Source organism: Pelodiscus sinensis, chromosome 2 (assembly GCF_052426305.1).
Source record: "Pelodiscus sinensis isolate ZL-2025 chromosome 2, ASM5242630v1, whole genome shotgun sequence".
NCBI classification, from domain to species: Eukaryota; Metazoa; Chordata; order Testudines; family Trionychidae; genus Pelodiscus; species Pelodiscus sinensis.
Genome location: NC_143053.1, coordinates 110,924,684 through 110,946,580, shown reverse-complemented (window position 1 = coordinate 110,946,580; position 21,897 = coordinate 110,924,684). Strand labels below are relative to the sequence as shown.

General features: G+C 46.6%; 1 protein-coding gene across 1 annotated transcript; it reads right to left on the bottom strand.

Annotated features, from left to right (window-relative positions):
• Positions 1–672: 672 nt before the first annotated feature.
• Positions 673–18,573, bottom strand: FAM8A1 (family with sequence similarity 8 member A1). Its single transcript, XM_089776379.1, has 5 exons — positions 18,193–18,573; positions 11,985–12,105; positions 6,432–6,555; positions 5,212–5,351; positions 673–4,705 (listed from the first exon to the last, which is right to left on the bottom strand). The coding sequence occupies exons 1-5, from the start codon at positions 18,518–18,520 to the stop codon at positions 4,561–4,563; spliced, it is 858 nt and encodes a 285-aa protein (XP_089632505.1). The 5' UTR covers positions 18,521–18,573; the 3' UTR covers positions 673–4,560.
• Between the last annotated feature and the right edge of the window lie 3,324 nt (positions 18,574–21,897).

The window sequence follows — 21,897 nt, the reverse complement described above, 5'->3', positions numbered from 1 at the left end:
ATGGCATCCAGTCCAAGCTGGCAACCCTAGTTCCAGTCCTGAGCACATCATCCTCTCCCCTATTCCAGAAACCTGCCTCCTGCACCCCAACTCGCTGCCCCAGGCCTGAGCCCCCTCCCACACTCAACATGAAATTTGGTTATGTGCATCAAAATGAAGGTGAAGGGCCACACATCAGCCCCATATTGATGTACATAACATTCATTCTGCTCAGAGGTGGGAAATAGTAGCAGGAACACTGCCTTCCAGAGCAGCAACTCTTCCCATTGCTGTCATTCTTTGTGACCATTACCCTTGTTATAAAGCACAACATGCTCCTATCAGGTCATTTCTTCAGAAAGAAATTTTCAACCGCCCACCTTTGATTAGCCTCCTGTTCACAGAACTCAGAATTCATCCAGGCTGGGCATATTGCTCCTCAACAGTACAATTCTCCAGAAGTGGAAATACACTTCAGTCCAGGACTAGTTTGCCCTTTCACTTCTGAATCTTTTGTACCTAACACTTTAGCTGAAGTAGGAATCCAAAATGGTATGTGTATTTTGTGCAGGGAAGCCAAACTTGTATGTTAACAAACTGCAGTTATGGCCACATGCTGATAATTCCAAGAAATTAATTTCAAAATTCAAATGTTTGTGATAACGTCCCTCTTCAAATAAAAGGACACTTAAGGGCTTAGATTTTTTTTATTGAGGAACTGAACGGTACAAATTGTCTTTGTACAACTGAACACCCTGACCAATTCCAAACAAAGTGGCAACTACAAGCCCATTTGAGTGTTGAGAAATTGACTGAAGCCAGAGGCAGTGACATTTGAATTAAAGAACTTTGTAAAAAAAAAAAAAAAAAACCCCTTCTGTTTAAATACATACAAGAGAAAGTAAACAGTTAACGGCAACTATTCACCATAAATAATCTGGATACGTGACTGACATCTTGAGCATATAAAAGCAGAACCTTGACACAAGATGTCAAGTTTGTTTTTTCCTTATTCTACAACCTGTTTTGTAGTTTTCCTCTGGTACAGCCTCTCTCCTTTGCATTTTCTGTTGCACCAGACCATCTACAGGCAACTAATCAGTGCAAGGTCACATGCAGCCTTCTGTGATACACAGAATGAATTCCTTTATATGGAGGAAACTAGATTCCTGTTCAGAAAGCTATGAGCCTTTCAGAAATCTTTGATTTAGATGTTAGTTAAATGGGAAGTTCTAGTCTGCATAGTTGGTGACATATTTTATCTTAACTATGATATTTACTGTTAATTGTATTAAAACTGTACAAATATGAATTTTATATTTTGGGGAGGAAAGCACATGCAAAGTAACACCTTAAAGAGCTGACTTCAATGCTAATAATTTTTTTCCTAAAAAATTCAGCCTCTCCATTTGTTTGCAACAGACTGTAGTGTAAGACAAAACCCACCAATTTTTTTCATCTTGGCTGTTTAGATTAATTTTTTTGAACATTAATCAGTGTTTCTACTGTGTCAATCTGGGGAGAGGTGCTCTTTTAATACAGATAAAGCATATGTAATTTGTCAGAGGTCTAGGTTTGGAATCTGAGTCTCAGCTGACAAGAGTTATGGCATTGATCAAACCTAAGATACAGAGTCAGGAGGCTGCCCATCTAGTCAAATAGCTACCTAAAAGCTGAAAAGCAGTGGCCTAATCAGTTTGTCCTTTATCTAGCAGTATTTTCCTATTCTGTTACTGTATTTAAACCTGTCATTCTCCCAAATCTGTTTAGCTATAGAAGTATGACGAACTCAGCTGTAGTATCATGAGCTTTTGTGGGCAAAACCCACTTCTTCAGATGAGCTGGAAGCTTCTAGCTCGTCTGAAGAAGTGGGTTGTTCTCATGAAAGCTCATATGTTTGTTAGTCTCTAAGGTGCCACAGGAATACTCACTCATTTTTAAAGTTACAGACTAATATGGCTACCCTTTTGAGATTTTTTTAACTCAGCTATTTCTGTTTGTGGTGTAAGTTTCTTCCTGATTTCTGTTGCCTAGCCTATTCACATTAGCATCCAAATGGCTCTGCTTACAGCACATGCAGAACAGGAAGTGCCTCTCGAAGACACCACACATAGTGTTGGCAAAACCTGTTGCCCCACTACACAGAGAAACTAGCAAGGAAAGTAGAATACTGTTGTGTTTGTTGTACTTTGGCTGAGCTCAGTGTTCATCCACTTCATTAACTCTAGGAATACGTTATCAGTTGGGGGTTCAGATTTTAAGTAGCAGCTCTGCAGTTTAAGAAGCAGAGAGGTAGCTTCTAAGTTAGGATCTCAAACTTCATTGTACCATGATCTCTCCAACAACAAAAATTACTTTGACACACCCCCTCCCCAATGGGGGAGGAGAAGGGGAAGTGGCACTACAGACTGAGTCCTATGGCCCAGAGCTGAAGCCCTTAGGTTTTGGCCCCTGAGCCCAGCAAGTCTAAGCCAGCCCAGTCAAACCCAGTCAAAGGGGGTCCTGATTCACAGTCAAAACTGCTGTAATCTGATCTGCAGTGAGTAGGTAATACTTTAAAATTACAGTAAATTTTACAAGAACCTGAGAGATCACTTTTGAAAGGAAAAAATATAGAGTTATGCACAGGGCTCGACAAATTATACAATCTACTTGCCTGTGGCAAGTAGATTGTAACCCGGAAGAGCCGGGTTCCGGCGATCTGCACATACGCAGATTACTGGACAGTGCGGCTGGCGATCGGGGCTCGCCGCAGTTCGGCAAGCCCTGGTTATGCAAATGAAAATGTCTAAAGCAGACATTCAATCTTTTGCAAGTACTAACCAAAAAGATTAAGCACCACTGTAGTGAAAATTAGTTCAAAACACACCTTCCCTCCATCTCCAGGAACACTTCAATATTTAGTCCTAATGATACATTAAAATGCTATATCATTATGAAAGTTGACAATGGCACTGACCTTCCTAAATTATTTCACTATCTGTAGAAATTAGGGATATTAAAAGACTTTTTTCAGTAAATGTGTAACCACATTTTTCAGTGGTTACACGTTTACATTGGGGGGGGGGGAGGGAGGAGGATAGCTCCACAGGAGCTCATGTGTGTGTGGAAAGATGGCTTTTCAGCCAGCTCCCTGTGCCTACCAACTGGCACCTAACTCCATGCTGCTACCTCTGTATCAGCTGCTTAAAAAGCCAGCTCCCTGTGAGCACTGGCTTCCCCAACCCCCTGCACTGCTGCCTCTGATACAGGGGTGTGGGTGCGGTTTGCGTGTAATTGTGAAGGTTAACCATACACTATCACGTGCCTAGTTTATATTGCACATATTATAATACCCTCCCACAGTATCTCTCTGCACAAACTAGGTGACAGTCAAGAGTAACTGCTGCACCTACTTGTCAATATTTAATCCTATGCCAACTATTTACAGTGTTGTAGCAGTCCACCAACTCCTTTAAAAACAACTTGATTAAATGTATCAGGTAATGAAAATTGACATTGTTTTTCCAGAACTCTTTCCTAGAAAATATTACATAAAGAATAAACATAAGTTATCAAAGCTATGTACTCATGCAAAAGTATTAGGCTTCTTTATTCATCTATAGCTATCCAAGTTATTCTGCGTATAGAAATGATTAGGCAGAATTTTAAAATATAATGTGAAAACCAATTGTTGAATTTATCTATGAAGTTACAACCATAATTTGTGTTCTGGTTGGTATTTTCTACATGCTGCATAAACACTCCATCTGTTTACACAGTCTATGTGCAACAACTTGAGAAAAGTAAAACTTTTCCTTCCCCAACAAATGGAAGCTACAATTTTCACCTTTTGTTTACCAAGATCTATACTGTTAATTGTATGGCTCTGAAGTTATTTACTCAAACCTAATTCACAAATACCACAGTAATTTATTCTTCCCACAAAGAAGTAGTAATCTAAATTTACCTCTTCATTGGGATAGTCATAAATAGTAAGTGACTGAATACTTAACACAATCATGCATAAAACCTGCCACAATACATGTTTAGATAACACATTTAAAAAGTAGTAAAGGAATACAATGCTTAGAGTGAAGAAATTCACTAAGACCTTTAGGGATTGATACCCAACCCCACAAAATGTATTGGCTAAAAGGAAACACATTATTAGCTAGATTTTTGCAATCTCCTCTGAGAGGATGTTTGTGTAATCTGTTTTGTAAACCCCAACACAGACCACAACTACACTCTCCATGTTATTTTTCCCATAAAATAATTAAGATGTAGAACTTGATGGCAGTATTTCCAGGCATCTCCTTTATGGAGACTGAGAAAAATGGACCTTTAAGGATAAATATAACTTGTTTCCTTCCTATCAATCCAATGTTAATATTTCCATACTGAATAGGTACTATTTCTTTCAAACTACTTTGGCGTTTATGAAAAATCAATACTTTCAAGATAATCACTGGTACTATATACTGAAATGGCTCATTTTGTTTAACATCTGAATCCGTCTGCAGCTAATTTGGGCAACCAATACTGATGGTCTTTCTTTTTTTACATGTTCAGAAAAGTGTGGTAATCTGGGCACTGGTATCATCTGACTCCATTTCTTCTTACCACAATAGTTCCTGCTACAATGTCATAGGCTGTTCTGTTATGCTGAAAAAATAGCAGTGTAATGAATGCAGGAAAAAAGGAAGCAATAGAAAAATTCTTGATCAAAGCTCGTATTGTAGACCTAGAATGAGAAGGAAACAAGTTTAATTTTCAGTCCCTGCCCACAGAAGTTTTGCCACTCATCCAGTACCTCAAATTTATGCAGCACAAAGTGAATAGCGTGGCTTTAGAAATCAAGTAATTTCCACATGAAAAGCTAAAATATACCTTTGTTTAAGTGACTAGATAGCCAGTATTTGATTCCTGGCTCGCTGCAACAAGTCTAGATTCTGTCTGGTAATCAGTACCAAAGACTCAGACTTTAAAGCCAAAAAGGACTATCATGATCTTCTAATCTACTCTAACTTCTGCAGACTTCATAACCTTGCCCACCCATCCTGCAACAGACCCATATCTCAGAAGGAATAGATCCCCTCATTACCAAGTATGTACTGTTAGATTTCTCATTGAATATTATTGTTTTAATAAGAAAAATTTACAAAATGCTTGCAAAGTAATCTTATTTCAAATTATGTAATTGCAGTAATATTAATTTGTTAAAGATGCAATAAAATAAAGAATACTTACGTTGTTATACTAACATTGGAAGACGGTATCACTAACACACGATTTGGTGCAATAAGTATAGAAGTATCACATGTCACAACTCTAAGTCCAAGCAGAAACTTCCCTGGGGTTGCCCCACCAGCTCCCCAAATACAGATAATCTGCAGAGAAATCAACTATTTATTTCTTGCAACCTATCACTGTTGGTTGCTCAAAATGTAAACAGCTTAATTAAGTGAAATTTATAAATAAAAGCAATCCAAATGGCACAGAGGTATAGAGGTCTTAATCTTAATAGACTGAATATTTAATTTACATTTATTCTCATGCACTTAGTTTTTAAAAAAACTAAAGGTTTAAAGTTAATTTAGCTTGGGTAATAATTATCTGTGTTTAGTACATTGTGTAAAGAGTAAGGTAAATGTAACCAGTCCTTGAAAGTAATTGATTCAAATGCTAAAAAGAATGTAACATTGAACGAGACAGGTTTTGGGAGGAAGCTATTCTTGAAATATGATTAAGAGAACCCTCTAATTAGCAAAACCTTAGTTCTAACAGACAAAGAAGGGTTGTGTTATGATGAATGTATAGTAACCTCCAAAATGCCAATATTATTTTAGAATATGAGCCTGTGTAAAGAGATAAAAGACCAACTGCAGCTAGCTTTGATATCCAGAAAAATCACAGGAAAAGGCCCACACTGGCCTATCTGGTCTTAGCCAAGGTTGAGGGGAAGACCAAGAAAATTGAGGGAAGACCAAGACTGCTCAAAGGTTGAGGGAAGACCAAGACTGCTCAAAATTGGTTCTTAGTATAAGTAAGCAATTGACAATGAAATCACTTGTTATATTGTATAAATAACCCATGTTTGCTAAAAGTAGTTGTCATTCCCATCTGATTACACTGGTGCCACTCAGGATGAGAGGGGTGTTTATAGGATGGGCTTTTGAGAGTGTACTGAACACTTACGTTTGCTACTGTATCGATGTATTGACTGCTTTATTGTTATTTAGATTTGTAGAGCAATTGTATAATTGGATCTTTGAATTTAATTGAATGTATGGTTAAATACATTTCTGGTAATATCCTACAATAATTCCAGCAACTTCATGTGTCAGACTCCAGTTGGTATATTAGAGTAAGGTTCTTCACCAGTTAATCAGTTTTTAAATATTTCTGGAACATCATTTGACCTGGATAACCAGTTGATAAGTTAGAATTTAATACTTATGACTAGTTACCTCATAGAAGCAGACTAACAATCTGTAGATAAGAGCCACTATCATCATTTTCTGCAAGTCTTCCATGGATGTCTCTTCATCTATTTCTTCTATTATATAATGCATAGCAAATTTAGAAATGTCCCTGTACAAAAGAAGACTTTACTTTAACAAATGAGCCATTCCACCAACCTACTGCATTTGACTATTATGGTATCTGCGGCCATCACTTCAGTTACTCCTTTGGAATCCAGGCATGGTCTACACTGAAAGATTATACTGGCATAGCTATGTCCATCAGAGATGTGAAAGAAACCACTCCCCTCACAGATGTATCTACGCCAGCATAATCCCTGGTACAGAAGCAACTTGTTGACTCAATCTTATAGCTCAAGTCTACACTGCAGTGAGGGCAGGGGACTGGACTCAACCTCTCGAGGTCCCTTCCAGTTCTAATGTTCTATGATTCTACGTCGACTTCACTTAAGTGGACATATAGCCACTCCAGTTATTAGATCACTTGTGTGCACACACTAGCCTCTGTGTCAGTAGTGTGTGTTTTTACCAGGAGTGCGTGTATGGACTGTACTGTCAGTGTTGGCCATTGTGTGGAGGCTCCTGGGGGCCAGTAACAGTCCATACAAGCAACGCAGGGTCTACACTGACTCAGCGTTATCTAATTACATTGACCACAACTTGTGTCGCTATGATACTGAAGTGGCAGAGAAACACATTGTGGGAGCCAAATTTAAGTGAAAGCATTTCCACAGCAGATCAACCTAAGGCTGCATACAACTGAGCTATGCAGTATAAACCAGGCCACAGATTTGAAGGCCAAAAGAGACCATCATGATCACCTGATCTAACCTCCTGCAAATTGTAGGCCACAGACGCTCACCCCAACCATTCCTGTACTAGACCTATAACTGCTGAGTTACTGAAATTCTCAAATCATGATTTAAAGACCTCAAGTTAGACAATCCACCATTTACTCATGTAAACCAGCAAGTGACCCATGCCCGATACTGCAGAAGGTAAACTCCCTCCCCGCACCCCCGAGTCTCTGCTAATTTGACCCAACGGAAAATTCCTTCCCAATCCCAAATATGGTGGTCAACTGGACCCCAAGCATGCCAGCAATACACAAACATTCAGACACCTGGGTAAAAAGGCACTGTAGTAACTCTCAGCACTCCACTACTAGAGTTTCATCACTGGCCATTATGGATATTTGCTACTAGCAGTTGCAGCATGGCTACATGCCACTGAACAGTCTCATCATACCACCCTCTCCATAAAATTAAGCACAGTCTTGATACCAGTTAGGTTTTATGTCCTAATTGCTTTCCTTGAGCAGCTATTCCAGAAGTTTACTCCTCTGATTGTTAGAAATCTTTGTCTAATATCAAGCCTAAACCTGTTAATTGCAGTTTATGTACATTTGTTCTTACATCCACATCGGAGCTTAACTTAAATAACTCTCCTTTTCCTCCCTGGTATTTATCCCTCTAATGTATTTAAGGCACACAATCACATCTCCCCTCAGTCATTTAATTAGGCTCAACAAGCCAAGCTCTTTTAGCCTCTCTTGCATAAGATAGGTTTTCCCTTCCTTTGATCATCCTAGCAGCCCTTCGCTGCACCTGTTCCAGTTTGAATTAATCTCTTAAATTTGGGAGACCAGAATTGCACAGTATTCCAGATGAGGTCTCCCCAATAGCTTATATAATGATATCAACACTTTACTAGCTCTACAGGAAAAACCTTGCCTGATGCCTCCTAGCATTACATTAGCCTTTTTCATAACTGCCTCACACTAGCAGCTTATAATCATCAGTTTCCTCCAGTCCCCAGCTTATAGCAAAAAAAATTGTTACTAACTGCTCTGCTAAATTTCACCCCACTTCTATTACCCCAGTTTTGAAGATCATCCGGATCTTATTGCATGATATTGCCAATATAAAGGTGGACTAGAATACCTCTCATCTTCATGTCATCTGCAAATTTTATGAGAACATTCCCACTTTTTGTACTATGGACATGAATACAAATGTTAAATAAAATTGGTTTCAATACCCACCCTTAAGGAATTTCACTAATAACCTCACTCCAGCCTGACAGATCACCATTCGTTATGACCCACAAGTTCCTTATCTATCTTTCAAGTCTTCTCCAATTTAGTATTTTCCCACTTAGAAATGTATACAATGTCTTACTGAAATCCAGGTAGATCAGATCTATTGCATTTCCTGCATCTAAAAAAAAATCAATTTTCTCAGAGACAGATCAGGCACAATCTACCTTTTATAAAACCATAGTGTATTTTATCTCAGCTATCTTTTAACCTCTACATTCCTAACTACTTTATCTTTCAAAAGCTCCCCAAGACCCTGCATATAATCAAGGTCAAATTAACCATGGTTTCTTAGATCATGATTCAATCTTAAAAAATAGGTACAGGTTGAATCTCTCTCTTCTGGGACATTCTGGTCTGATAATATCTTTGGTCTGGCATGACCAAGGATATTGCTAGACCAGACAGCCCATGGACCAGAAAGCTGGGTCAAGGGGGTTGGTTGCAGCCTTCCCAGAGCAATGCAACTGTGGCATCCCCAGCAACCCAGGGGCAGCTGTAGCTGGGGCTGGCCACTGGAGCCAGGTAGCAGGGAGGGGAGCCATGCCAGGTCTGCTGACAAACCCAGGAGAGCCCAGAAACAGTCAGCAGCATGACGGAATTGACCTCCCCAGATCCAGCAAATTCCCTCATTCAGGACTGGTCAGGCACTGAGGGTGCCATACCAGGGAATTCCATCCTGTACTATATTAGCAATTCTGGATTAATTAAAAATCCTTGCTATTGGGCTTGCAATTTCACGTGTCAGTTCCTTTAATATCCTTGGATAGAAATTCTCCAGGTCTCGTGATTTGGTCTCATTAAGGTGACTTTCTACTTCTATATCCTCTTTTCCACCAAAAACTATGGAAATGTATTTGCTTAAAGATTGGGCTATGCCTAGATTAGCCCTACTTGCCACCCCATCCTCAGTGATCAGTTGTCTTAGCTTTATTTTCTTTATATGGCTTCAGAACCTTTTATTACTGATTTCCTTTTTAAGTTCCAGCTCTTTCTGGCTTCTGGCAATCCATTTTTCCTCTACACTTTCTCCTCAAGAAGTTGATTTTCATGATGATATATCTCTCTTCCATTGCTCACAGGTTTTCTGCTTTCTCTTAATATGTTTGAGATGATTGCTCATTCAGCTTGGTCTGCAAGTTTGATTTAAATTCCAAACCTCTTCCACATTCAGATCCTCAAGTTCTTCACTTAAGTCCACTTCCAATACTAATGCCTATATGTTTTAAAGTTAGTCCTTTTGAAATCAAGAATCTTAGATGCACACTTATTTGTATTTATGCTTCCATTTAATTTAAAATAAATTAGCTCATGATCACTTGAACCAAGGTTTTCCCCTACGACTAACTTTTCTACGAGGCCTCACTATTTGCCAATATCAAATTTTAAATGGCATCACCTCTTGTTGGAATGGTGACTTCATGGTGAAGAACTCCGTCATATACAGGAAAACCTAAGTCCTATCATTATTAGGAGCACTTACCCTCCAATCCATATCTTGGAAATTACAGTCTTCTATACAGTAGTTACTCACTTAACACATGACTGCTTAACACGTTTTCGCGAAAGCATGATTTTTTTGGGGAAGGGGGAACATTTTTCGAACAACATGACCAGTCTCCACAACAACACAATTTCCCCTAGGGCCAGCCGGTGGCCAGCAGCTGCACAAGGCTTTCCCTGCAAAGCAGAAGAGGTTCTCCACTCGCTGAGCTGTTCCCCGGCGACCCCCTCTGGCCAGATGCCTCACTCCCTCTCCTTCACCCCCCGCTTGCAGCTGGGTTTTCCCAGCTGGCGGTCACTGGCAGCTGCGCGGGGCTTACCCTGCTTCCAGAGGTTCTCCGCTCACCACATCATTCCCCAGCAACTCCCTCTGGCTGGATGCCTCGCTCCATCTCCTCTGCCCCCGCTTGCAGCTGGGTTTCCCCAGCTCGCGGGGCTTCGTCTGCCTCCTTACAAAGTGGCAGAGGTTTGCTGCTTGCCGCACAGTTCCCCGGTGACCCTTCTGGCCAGACGCAAGGTCACCAGGGAACTGAGCAGTGAGCGGAGAAGCTCCGCCGTTTGTAAGGAGGCAGACAAAGCCCATGCAGCTGCCGGTGACCAGTGAGCTGGGGAAACCCAGCCACCAGCTGCAAGCAAAGGAGAGGGAGCGAGGCTTTGTCCAGCCAGAGGGGGTCGCCAGGGAATGGCATGGAGAACCTCCGGAGGCAGGGTAAGCCCCATACAGCTGCCGGGCAAGCGGGGGGGTGGGGGTGGAGGAGGGGGAGCTGATCCCAAGTTCCATTGCTGCACAGAGCCCAGGATCAACTGGGAAGTCCCTAGCTGACCCTTGGTTCTGGGGAAGTGCCATGTGGAACCTGGGGTTAGCTGAGGAGTCCTCACTCTGAGTCCCCCTGCTGACCCCAGGCTCCATGGCTTTGTAATGCATGTACAGGGGCTGCTGGACCCAGTGGCTCTTACTACATTTAAAATGCAGAGCTGCAGCGGACCTGAAGCGGGCATGAGCTGAGACTGCTCAGTCCCATCTCGCGCAGACTCAAGGAGCTACCCCTGTTGCGGCTCTGCAGAGCACCTTCCCTTATCAACTAATTGCATAGGGCATGCAAATTACATCAACTACATGATTAGCCAAATATCCACTCCTTAACATCCTTAGTAATAACCAATGGAACAACTTTATCACAGGCCACAGTGGATTCTTCTCCAACACTGACAGCTAGGCTTTTATGTTTTTTCAAATTATTCTAACAGTAATTAATTCAGGAGGTCATACTAGATGATCCCAGTGGTCTCTTCTGACTTTATAATCTATGAATGTCCTCATTCAACAGGTTCTCAAGTAGCATTTAAAATTACATTTTATACAAGGAGTAATGAAATCAGACAAGGTTGACAGGCTCCACATCCAACTTATCTTACCCCCTTCCCACACTAAAGAATTGCAAATAGGTGTTTTGTTAAGTAAATGGTACTTAGGCTTTTTCTTTAAAATAAATAAAAAATACACACCAAAGACTGCTAAATTTGCATAAAACAAATGATGGAGGAAAATATTCAAATATTACAGCTTTCAAAGTGTGAGATTTTTTTAAAACCCCTGATAGTGTATTTTAAAAGTACAAGCTAGTTTAAAATGTTTCCTCACCTGTTTATACTCAGATTTCCTTTTTAAACAAATTGAGTGCCAACTATTGAGCTTAGTTAATCAAAACACATTTCTAGGCATGTACAAATAACTTTTAATAATACACATACACCTTAAGGATCTATTTTAAAATATAAAATAAGTTTAGAAAGAGCTTATGGTCAATTAAGATATCATCATGTGCTTCTCCTTTGTGCAAGCCTAGCTGCTCCAAAATTCACTATTTATAAAAAACTCTTTTCAATCAGAAGAGTGAAAAGCTTTATATAATAATGCCTTAAATGGTTTAACTTACTTTATTCCACTGAGATGCATAATACTTAAGACAATGGTTGCCTTTATAAAGAAAAGAATAAAGAAATCCACCATCTCTGCTATAAACCTGTGCGCCAAGGATGGGATAATGTACTCCCGACCTGTAACAAAAACAGATAATTACCCAAAATTTTACTCTGCTAAAGCAATTTATAAATTAAATCTGCACATTCTGTCCAGTCAAACTAATGTACAAGAGGCAATATTAAAAAGGCATGTCTGCAAGGAACATTTTAAAATCCTTACTGTGACCCAGGGAAATCTATATCCTTTTTATTAAATTATTTCCTTGTTATGGGGCTGCACCCCTTGCTCGCTACACTTGCCAATGCCCCTCTATCTGCTGCAGCCAGATCATGGCCTCTCCTCCAACCCATGCTGTAGCAGGAGGAGGGCCGCCACTAGCCCTTTCTGCAGCCAGATGGGGCCTGGACTGCAGGGCCTGCCCCAGGAGCAGGGACAAGACTGCGGGGCCAGATGGGAGCTGGGCCCCAACTGGGGGCTTGTTGGCCAGGCTTCATTTTTAAATGAGGTAAAATATTATGTCCAACAAAAAAGGTTTCAACAATGTCTTTATTCATGGCAGGGGTGAGGAACCTCTTTTGGGTCAGGGGCCACTGACCCACAGAAAAATCAGTTGGGGACCACACAAGTGAAAAGGGGAAAAAAAAGTCCTTCCAAAAACCCCAACCGAAACTTCTCACTACTCTGGTGTTCCAGCCCCGAGGGAGAGGGAGGAGAGGATTAAGGTTCAAGGCCTCAGGCCAGATTAACTCTTCTGCAGTTCCAGGGTTAGTGGATTTTGTAGGCCCCTCAGGCTCTGGGGTGAGGCCAAAAATGAGGGGTTCAGTGTGTGGGGCAGGGCTGCCAGCAAGTGGGATAGGGATAGGAATGCAGGATCTGGCCAGGGTGCAAGGTCTGGGTGGGAGGTAGGGGGCAGCAGTCTGGGGGCAGAGTGTCTGATGCGGGGCAGGAGCGGGCTGGGAGCAGGGTGTCTTGCTGAAGGAAGGAAACAGGAGTGAGTTGGGGGCAGGATGGGGGGGGATGAGTGAGGGGCTGGGAGTGCAGGGGCTGGGCACAAGGGAGCACTTGTCTTTGGGCCCCACACTGGTCCCAGGCTCAGCCTCCCACTGCTCTCATTAGGCGGAAACTGGCCAATGGGAGCGCAGGGAAAGGCTCCAGACAACATGCTCACATGCTGCTGTTCCCCCAACCCAGGAGGGGGAGTGCAAGGCTCTCTCTCTCTCTCTCTCCCTCCCCCTCCCCCCCCAAGCAAGAAGCGAGCACTAGTGCTTTACCACATGGGGGAGGAGGGATGGCAAGGGGCTGCAGCCAGTGTTCTCTCTAAGCGACACAGCAGGTGATTAATCAGCCCTATGCAAGGAGACAGGAGCCTTTGATTGAGTAAGGTTGATTAATCACCTGTGAAGCTGTGCTGCTGTACAGCTTAGAAGGATCACTGGTTGCAGCACCAGGCAGAGGTCAGTGCTGCTGGGTGCCTCCTCCCCTGTCTTGCAGAAGTGACACTCGCTGCTGTAACCCCACGTGTGTCTGGGCGGGTAGGAGGCAGTCTAGTCTGGAGGCTGGACTTGGGTCTCAGCGGAACAGCTTGGCAGTGGGCTGAGCACATGGTCGCTCAGGGCACGGCAGAGAATGGGCAGTGGGTGCTCAGGGATGCAGGGCACCTCTTCTCGTGCCTGGTGCTTCTCTTGAGCCTCCTGGTCTAGCAGCTCATGAGCACCAAGAACAACAGTGGCACAAGCAAGCAGCCCTGAAACAAGTCATGCAGTCCCTGAACAATGTCCGGGGCAGAGAGCCTGTGGGATGAGAAAGTGACATGATGATGTCACTGTCATCCCACAGGAAGCTATTTTCATACATAGAGAGAGAAAAAATGTATTTTAATCCAGTGGGAACTGGAGGACAAGAAATTAACTAAACAAATACCTGTCCTAAACTAAGTAACATATCTAGCTCTTCTTCATCCCATCCCTTCCCAGCTCTGTTTGAGTGTCTGTGACACCTTTGAGAGTCTGTGACACCTAAGTAACAAGATATGGTCTTACACTTGAACTTATTTTCTGTACGAACTTGATATAAAATGTTTTCCTGAAATTCAATTTATTTTAATCTGGAATTAAAACTACCTCCTTTCCTCCACATAATCATTCTTCCGTAGAGTAAGACTTCAGAAAGAGTTGAGCACCAGCTAGGGATGTTAGATAGCGGGTAACAGAATAGTCACCTAATGGCATGAATTTTTAGCAGCTAGACAACTATTCTATACAGGCAGTCCCCAGGTTACGTACAAGATAGGGACTGTAGGTTTGTTCTTAAGTTGAATCTGTATGTAAGTCGGAACTGGCGTCCAGATTCAGCCGCTGCTGAAACTGACCGCCAGTTCCGACTTGAATCAACTTAAGAACCCCAAGCATCCCCAAGTCAGCTGCTGCTGAAACTGATCAGCAGCTGATTCCAGGAAGCCCGGGGCAGAGCAACTCTGCCTGGGGCTTCCTGTAGTCAGCGCTGGTCAGTTTCAGCAGAAGCTGACTTGGGGACGCCTCGGGCAGAGCAGCTGGGGTGCTGCTGGGTTGCTCCAGTAGCGCCGCTCCTCGGCACTACTGGACCAACCCAGCAGCACCCCATCTGCTCTGCCCCAGGCATCCTGATTCAGCCGCTGCTGAAACTGACCAGCAGCGGCTGAATCAGGACGCCTGGGGCAGAGCAGCTGGGGTGCTGCCGGGTTGGTCCAGTAGCGCCCAGAGCAGCGCCGCGGGACCAACCGGCAGCGCCCCAACTGCTCTGCCCCAGGCATCCGGAGAAAAGCCTAGTCTGCTGGGGGGGGGGGGGGTACTAGCTGCGCCCCCCCCCCCCACCCGACCAAGAAGACGCGGGCGGCGGACCGAGACGCACCGCGGTCCCGCCGCCTGGGTCCTCCACGGCTTTGCTCCCCGTCTCCCTGGTCTGCTGGAGACCAGCAGACCAGGGAGACGGGGAGCAAAGCCTCTGAGGACGCCAGCAGCGGGACGGCCGCGGGGTGTCTGGGCTGTCCCGCTGCCGGCTTCCCTAGAGGCTTTGCAAAGCCGCGGGGGGGCTCGGGCAGCGAGGCAGCTCAGGCGCGCCTGGGCTGCTCCGCTGCCCGAGCCCCTCCACGGCTTTGCTCCGTGTCTTCCTGGTCTGCAGACCAGGGAGATGCGGAGAAAGCCCCGGAGTACACGGGCGGCAGGACCGCGAGGTCCCACAGTCCGTGTCCTCTGGGGCGAGCCCTGTTCGTAACTGCGGATCCGACATAAGTCGGATCCGCGTAAGTCGGGGACTGCCTGTAGTCTCTGGAGACTGGGCTGGCACCCTGTGTGCTCCAGCTCCACTTTCAGGAAGCAGCAGCATGGAGTGCCAGGCAGGAGCCAGTTTAAAAACTAGCTTCCCTTGTGGACTAGCTGCCTGTTGCCCAGCGGGGGGTGGCAACAATCTGTGTCCCCAGAGAAGTCTGAGCTCATTGCAGAGAAAATGCGCGGAAAGGGGGAAGAAATGGATCAGGGAGAGCAGCACTGGTGCTCGGGGCAACCGGCTTCTAAGCCAGCTCCCCCCGGTATTAGTTCCTGCTTCCCCCCCTTGCTACCTCTGATACAGAAGCAGTAAAGAGGGTGAATGCAAGTAGACAACTAGATTAACCGATAAGCCTACTTGTTGACATCCCTAACACCAGCCCTGTGAAAATCTGGCAGAGTCCTTTTAGATCAGGGGTAGGAAACCTTTTTTGGGTTGAGGGCCATTGACCCACAGAAAAATTAGTCAGTGGCCACACACAAAAACTCTTCACTGCTGTGGTGCCCGATTGAGAAGGAGAAAGACACTACCCACATTGTCCTTGCACACCAGAGCCTAGGGGGGCCCAGTTTAATAGATTGTGTGTGCTCTAGCCCCATGGTAGAGCAGCCGGAGGGCTGGAGTGCCAGCACAGGTTCCCCAATGCAGGGAGGGTCCTGAGACTCGGGGGCCAGACCCAGACAAGCAAGGGGCCACATCTGGTCCCCTGCCCTAAGGTTCTCCACCAGTTTTAAATATCTGAAGTCAGGTTACAGAAAATCAACATGTCCCTAAATACATAGCCACTCTTGGTCCCCAAACATTTTTTTTAAAAGAACACAAGCAAAGACCAAGAAGTTGTCCATTTTTTTAACTTCAGGAGAAGCACGAAAGTATTCCTATTCACTGACCAAAACATAACAAGTTATATTACTATGAGAACACAGGAAAATGAAAATGGCTACTCTGATTTAATTAGTCCTGCAGAGAGAAAAACCATTTAAAAATGCACAAAAAAACCCATCATCATAACCTCTCCTACAAAATAAGGCCTCTTCACAAGGTATCCCCAGAAACTGCACAAATACCACTATGAATAAAAGCCTCAACAAGTTGATTCAAAGCTCTCAGCCTCTGTGTTCTTATTTTTAATAGGCAGATACCGAAAGAGTAATGATTGGGTAAAAAGGGCACTTTAACATTTTGCTTCTTTGCATCTTCCTGTTACATCTGCTTACTTCAAAAATTCACTCATTAGTGCTAAAGAATAGATAAACATACCCATTCCTAGTCTTGCATTATTACAGTTGTCAGATAAATTCTAATCACACAATTTTTAACAAAAGATCATGCAAGATTGAGGCATGCAGATGGTCCTCTTGATCATAGGTTGAGCATGCACTGCCAGAAGGCAGAAATCAAATGAACTTTCAAATGAGCATGTTTAATATGAAAGTTCATGACAAGAACACATCTGATGTTATTCTTCTGACTACAGCCACACTAATATATTAAATGCACCAACACCTGGGTAAAATGAAAGGTAAATGTTAAGACTGTGAAAGCCAGGACTTAAATATGACAGGCATTTAAAAATGTTTTAGAATTCCTAAATCTATTAAAATAAATGCTACTACTAATATACTACTGAACACATTCTGTGGGAATAACTGACTATGCTGCATTAACAACAATTCTTGTATTGTTTCCATTAAATTCTGACTCTGGTCACAACTATGACCAGTATTCAAAATTCACTGTCTGGGGGCTAACAGAGGACTAAGGAGGGATGTAAATGATTAGTCAACTAATGACTCAACTAGTTGCTTCCCCTCCCCTTGTTGCCTCTCAGACAGGCAGCAATAGGAGTAGAAGCCAGTGCTGGGGTGAGCCAGCTTAAAAGCTGGTTCTCCCTAATACTGTCTCCATGGGGCATGGGGAGCATGGGTGTAGTGGGGAACTGCCAGTACTTCTGCCTTTGAAATGTAGCAAGGCAAGGGCTCTTGCTACATTTCAAAAGCAGAAGCACCATGGCAACAGGGGGCAAATGGGGGCTCACGCAGTCCCCCACTGGCCCAGTGCTCCCTTCTTTTGAATGTACAGGAGCCACATAACAAAAGCAAAGTGTACGTGGGGGGAGGGGCAGCGGGGAACTCAAGCAGTCCCTCGCTGGCCCTTGTATTTCAAAGGCAAAGCACTCCCAGAGAGCAAGGGGCCAGCAGAGGATTCAAGCATAGGGCCAGCAGAGGACTGCTTGCTCCTTTTCAAAGGCACAGGCGCCCTTAACTAACTGAATAGTCAATGCAAATTGAATCAACTATTCGATTAGTTGATGAATTTAATTTAAAATCCTTAGTACTAAAAACATGTCATTCCACACTTAGTCCCCTGGCCTAAAAGAGTAGCATACTGATTTCTGAAAACTAGGAGAAAATTTGATTTTATTTAGGACGTGGGTGAACACCATTTCTTTCATTCGGCAGCTAAAGGGGCTCTTGCACACCCAAGCTCAGAAGCAACAAACAACCCGAATAATATTTGGGCTTCCAAAAAGGATTTTTGAGAAAGCCTCTATCTCTAAAGCGCCTCATTTCATGGTGCCATGCAGAATACACGAAGAAGGTGACGCCCGGGGTTTAAAAGTTTGCTCACACACCAGAGTCCTCCCTCCTCCTTCAACCACTGCCCTGCACTTCGCACATAGACCTCTACCCCGGGGCAGCCCGTCCAGCCCTCACCCGCCCCTCCCCAGGCAACGCGGCAGAACCTCCTGGCAGACCAGCCCGGGACCCGGCAGCGCGGCAGAGCACAGCGGGGACACGGACCCTCCCCGCCGCCCGGAGAGCGAGCGCAGGGACCCCCCCCCCCCGGCCCCGCCTCACCTGCCGGCCGCCCGCTCTCCCGCGCGGCGCTGCTGGCGGCGGGGCCCGGCCGGGGCGCGGGGGGCAGGCGGGCGGCTCCCGGCCAGGCGGGCGGCGCGAGGGGCCATGGCGGGCCGGGGGCGGCGAGCAGGGCGCAGGGCCCGGGGCAGGCGGGCGGCGCGGGGCGGGCAGCGGCGGCGGCGGCCAGGAGCGCAGGGAGGCCGCAGTGCCAGCTCCAGTAGCCGCAGTACGAGTCCCACAGCCACTGGTGCACGCGCCGCGCGTACTCCCCCGCGCTCAGCGCCTGGCTCTCGGGACCCTGGCCCCCGCCCGCCGCGACCTGCGCCATGCCCCCGAGCCGCTCCTCCGCCTGCCGTCTGACGCACTTCGCCCTCCCCTCACTGCGCAGGCGCGACAGACGCCCCACCCGCCGAAAAGGGCGGGGCGAGGTAATTGGAAGCACGTGTTTCCCTCCCCCCGCACTTCGCGGCGAGATGGTATCGCCCAGAGCTGAGCGTATAAAAAGGCCCGCTCCGGGGCGTGTCCTTTCACTCGTGGCCGCGCGGGCGGCCTGTCGAGGTGCGGGAGGGGCACGAGGCGTCTCGCTGGCCCGGGAGCAGGTTTGTCCCTCGGTCTCGCCCTGTCCGTGCGGCGCGGGCTCTGGCAGCGGCGGGGCCTTTCCAGAAACGGCTTCGTGCCTCCTGCTCGCGGGCGGGCTCAGCGCGTCTCTGCCGCCGGCCGGGTCTGGCCGCGAGCCCGGAGCTCCGGCCCCGGGAACCGAGGCGCTCGGGGCGGGGGGCGCTGCCGGGAGCGGGCTGGGCTCCGGGGAGGACTTTGAGCTGGGTCGTCTTGCGAAGCCAGGAGCTTCCAGTCAAAGGCTGCCAGAGAGGAGCTTGAGGGCCTCGCCCAGAGGAGAGCTCGCCTGGGAAATCTCCACCGGCTGGTGAGTGGGGCTTTTAAGGGGCCGTGCTACCAGCTGGCTGGCCTAAGGATCCACTTGCTTCGCTGCTGCCGGTGGTTGGGAATGTTTGCCGAGGGTAACCTGGGAGTGCTTTCTTGCAGGTGTCCTCCAGGGCTCACTGGACTGGAGGCGAGGGTTTAGCCGGGCCTCCTTGGAGCTGGCAGCCCGAGGCAACCGAGTACGCAGCCAACCGTGGAACTTGGCTCGGGGCAGAGCCAATTGGAGCTCGGTAAGTGTGGCTTTTGGGGGGGTCTCTTCTGTGAGCTAGTTGGGCGAAGTGTCCAAATGTCTGTCCACATCTCTCACTGGTGCTGGTTGCTGGGAGCCTTTGCTAGGGTGCCTTGGGAGTGCTTCTTTGCAGGCGGTCCAACAGGAGTCATTGGATTGGAAGCAAAGTTCTGAGAGGAGCTTGGGTAAGTGCCTTTTTCAGTGGCCATGCTCCCAGCTGGTTGGGCTAATATCTAACTATCTGTCCATCTTGTTCACTGGTATTGATTGCAGGGAGTGTTGGAAGAAGGAAAAGTGAGGGTGTTCTGTTGCAGCTGAAGCTGCAGAGGTCATTGGACTGGAGTTGAGGCTTTGAGCCGGGTGTCGTTCTTGCGTCTGGCACCCTTACCCGAAAGGACAACAGAGCAAATAGGCAGCTTGCCTGCGAAAGGTCCAAGATGAGCTTGGTAAGTGTGGGTTTTCGGGGGCCACTACTGTGAGCTGGTCGGGCTCAGAAGGTGTTGGAGTGTCTGGTCACATCCTCCACTGGTGCTGGTTGCCGGGAACCTTTGATAGGGTGCCTTGGGAGTGTTTTCTTGCAGGTGGTCCTACAGGGCTCGTTGGATTGGAGCTGGCAGCCAGAGGGAAGGGTGTAAGAAGCCAAGAGAGGCATCCATCCGCCTGGGAAAGGTTCAGTAGGAGCTCGGTAAGTGGCTTTTGGGCAGCTGTGCTGTGGGCTGGGTGAGCTAAGTATCCAAGTTTCGGTCTATATGCTTCACTGGTGCTGGTGGTCGGGAGTGTTTCGTTGCAGGTTGTTGTCTAGGGGGATAGATTGGAGGCAGGCTTTGAGCCGGGCGTACTCCTTGCATCTGGCACCCTGACACGAAAGGCAGCTAAAGGACATTGGAGTGAAGAACCAACAGGGGAGTTTGCTGGAAATGTCTGAGAGGATCTGGGGTAAGCGTGCCTTTGGGGGGCCTGTACTGTGAGCTGGTTGGGCTAAGTACTGCATCTCCTTGTCTGTACATGTTGCTTACTGCTGTGTTCTAGGTTGTCACACTGGGTCCTTGGGCTGAACTTCGGTTTCGGCTGGGCATCCTTTTGGAAGCTAGCAGCTGCAGGCCACAGGGGGAGCTGGTCTGGGAAAGGCCCGAGAGGAGCTTGGTACGTATTAGTTGGGCTGTGAGATGGTTGGGCTACCTATCCAGGTGTGTTGGCACATGCTTCACTGGTGCTGGTTGCACTTGAATAGGGTGATCTGGGAGTGCTTTGTTGCAGGTCATCCTGCAGGGATTCCGGCAGTCCCACAGGGGTTCATTGGATTCGTGGCAAGGCTTATAGCCCGGCCACCCTTAGACGAAAGGCAGCTTAAGGACGACTGCCTGAATAGTCAACAGCAGCCTTGGTGTCGGCAAGGTCCAATAGGAGCTCGGTAAGTGTGGCTTTTGGGGGCGTACATATAAAATGTTTGTGCGCATCCATGACTGGCGCTGGTGGCTGGGAGCGTTTGGAGAGGGTGAATTGGACGTGCTTTGTTGCAGGTGCTCCTACAAGGGCTCGTTGGATTGGCCGCAAGACTTTGAGCGGTACGAGTCGAGCCGGGTTTCGTTCTTCAGTCTGGCACCTTACACCAACGGCTGCCAGAGAGCGGTTTCCTAACAAATGTCCAAGAGGAGCTTGGTAAGTGTTGGGGGTAGGGAGGAGTGGAAAGGGTTGGGCTACATACCTAAGGGTCTGTTCACATGCTTTGCTCTGCTGGGACTGTTTGAATAGGGTAAATTGTGAGGGCTCTGTTGCAGGTGGTCTTACAGGGGTTCCTTGCGTTGGCGGCAAGCCTTGGAGATGAGCCTCAGTTCAGGAGCTGGGAGCCACGGGCAACAGCAAGCAGACGGAGGCAAGGTTGCCTGGGAAATGTCCGCTAGCTCGGTAAGTGTGGTTTTGTGGGATGGTGTTGTGAGCTGGTTGGGCTAAGTGTTGGAGTGTCCGTACACGTGCTTCACTGGTGCTGGTTTGTGGGAGTCTTTGGAAGGGTGAGTTGCAAGTGCTTTGTTCCAGGTCATCTTGCCTGGGTCATTGGATTGGTGGCAGGCTTTTGAGCCGGGTGTCCTTTTTGGAGCTGGCACAGAAAAGGTCCAGTAGGATGTCAGGTAAGTGTGGCTTTTGCGGGGAGGGGAGCTGTGCTGTGAGTTGGGCTAAATAGCCGAGTGTCCCCATCTGTCACTGGTTCTGGTTGCTGAGTTTGACTAGGGTGCAGCGAGTGCTTTTTTCACAGGTCGTCCAACAGGGGACTTTGGAGTTGGAGGCAAAGATTTGAAGCAGACGTTCTTCCACGAAGGGCAGCTAAAGGACATTGGCGTGAATAGCCAACAGAGGAGCTTGGTAAGTGTGGCTTTCGGGGGGCCTCTATTGTGAGCTGGTTGAGCTAAGAAGGTATTCGAGTGTCGGTTCACATCCTTCACTGGTGCTGGTTGCTGGTAGTCTTTGAATAGGGTGTATTGGGAGTGCTTTTTTGCAGGATGTCCAACAGGAGTCATTAAATTAGCGGCAAGTCTTGGAGC

Coding starts and splice junctions, on each gene's coding strand:
- FAM8A1 (XM_089776379.1), bottom strand. CDS start 18,520: ATGGCGCAGGTCGCGGCGGGCGGGGGCCAGGGTCCCGAGAGCCAGGCG. Junction 12,106..18,192: donor GGAGAGCGGGCGGCCGGCAG/GTGAGGCGGGGC, acceptor TTTTTGTTACAG/GTCGGGAGTACATTATCCCA. Junction 6,556..11,984: donor ATGCATCTCAGTGGAATAAA/GTAAGTTAAACC, acceptor TCTTTTGTACAG/GGACATTTCTAAATTTGCTA.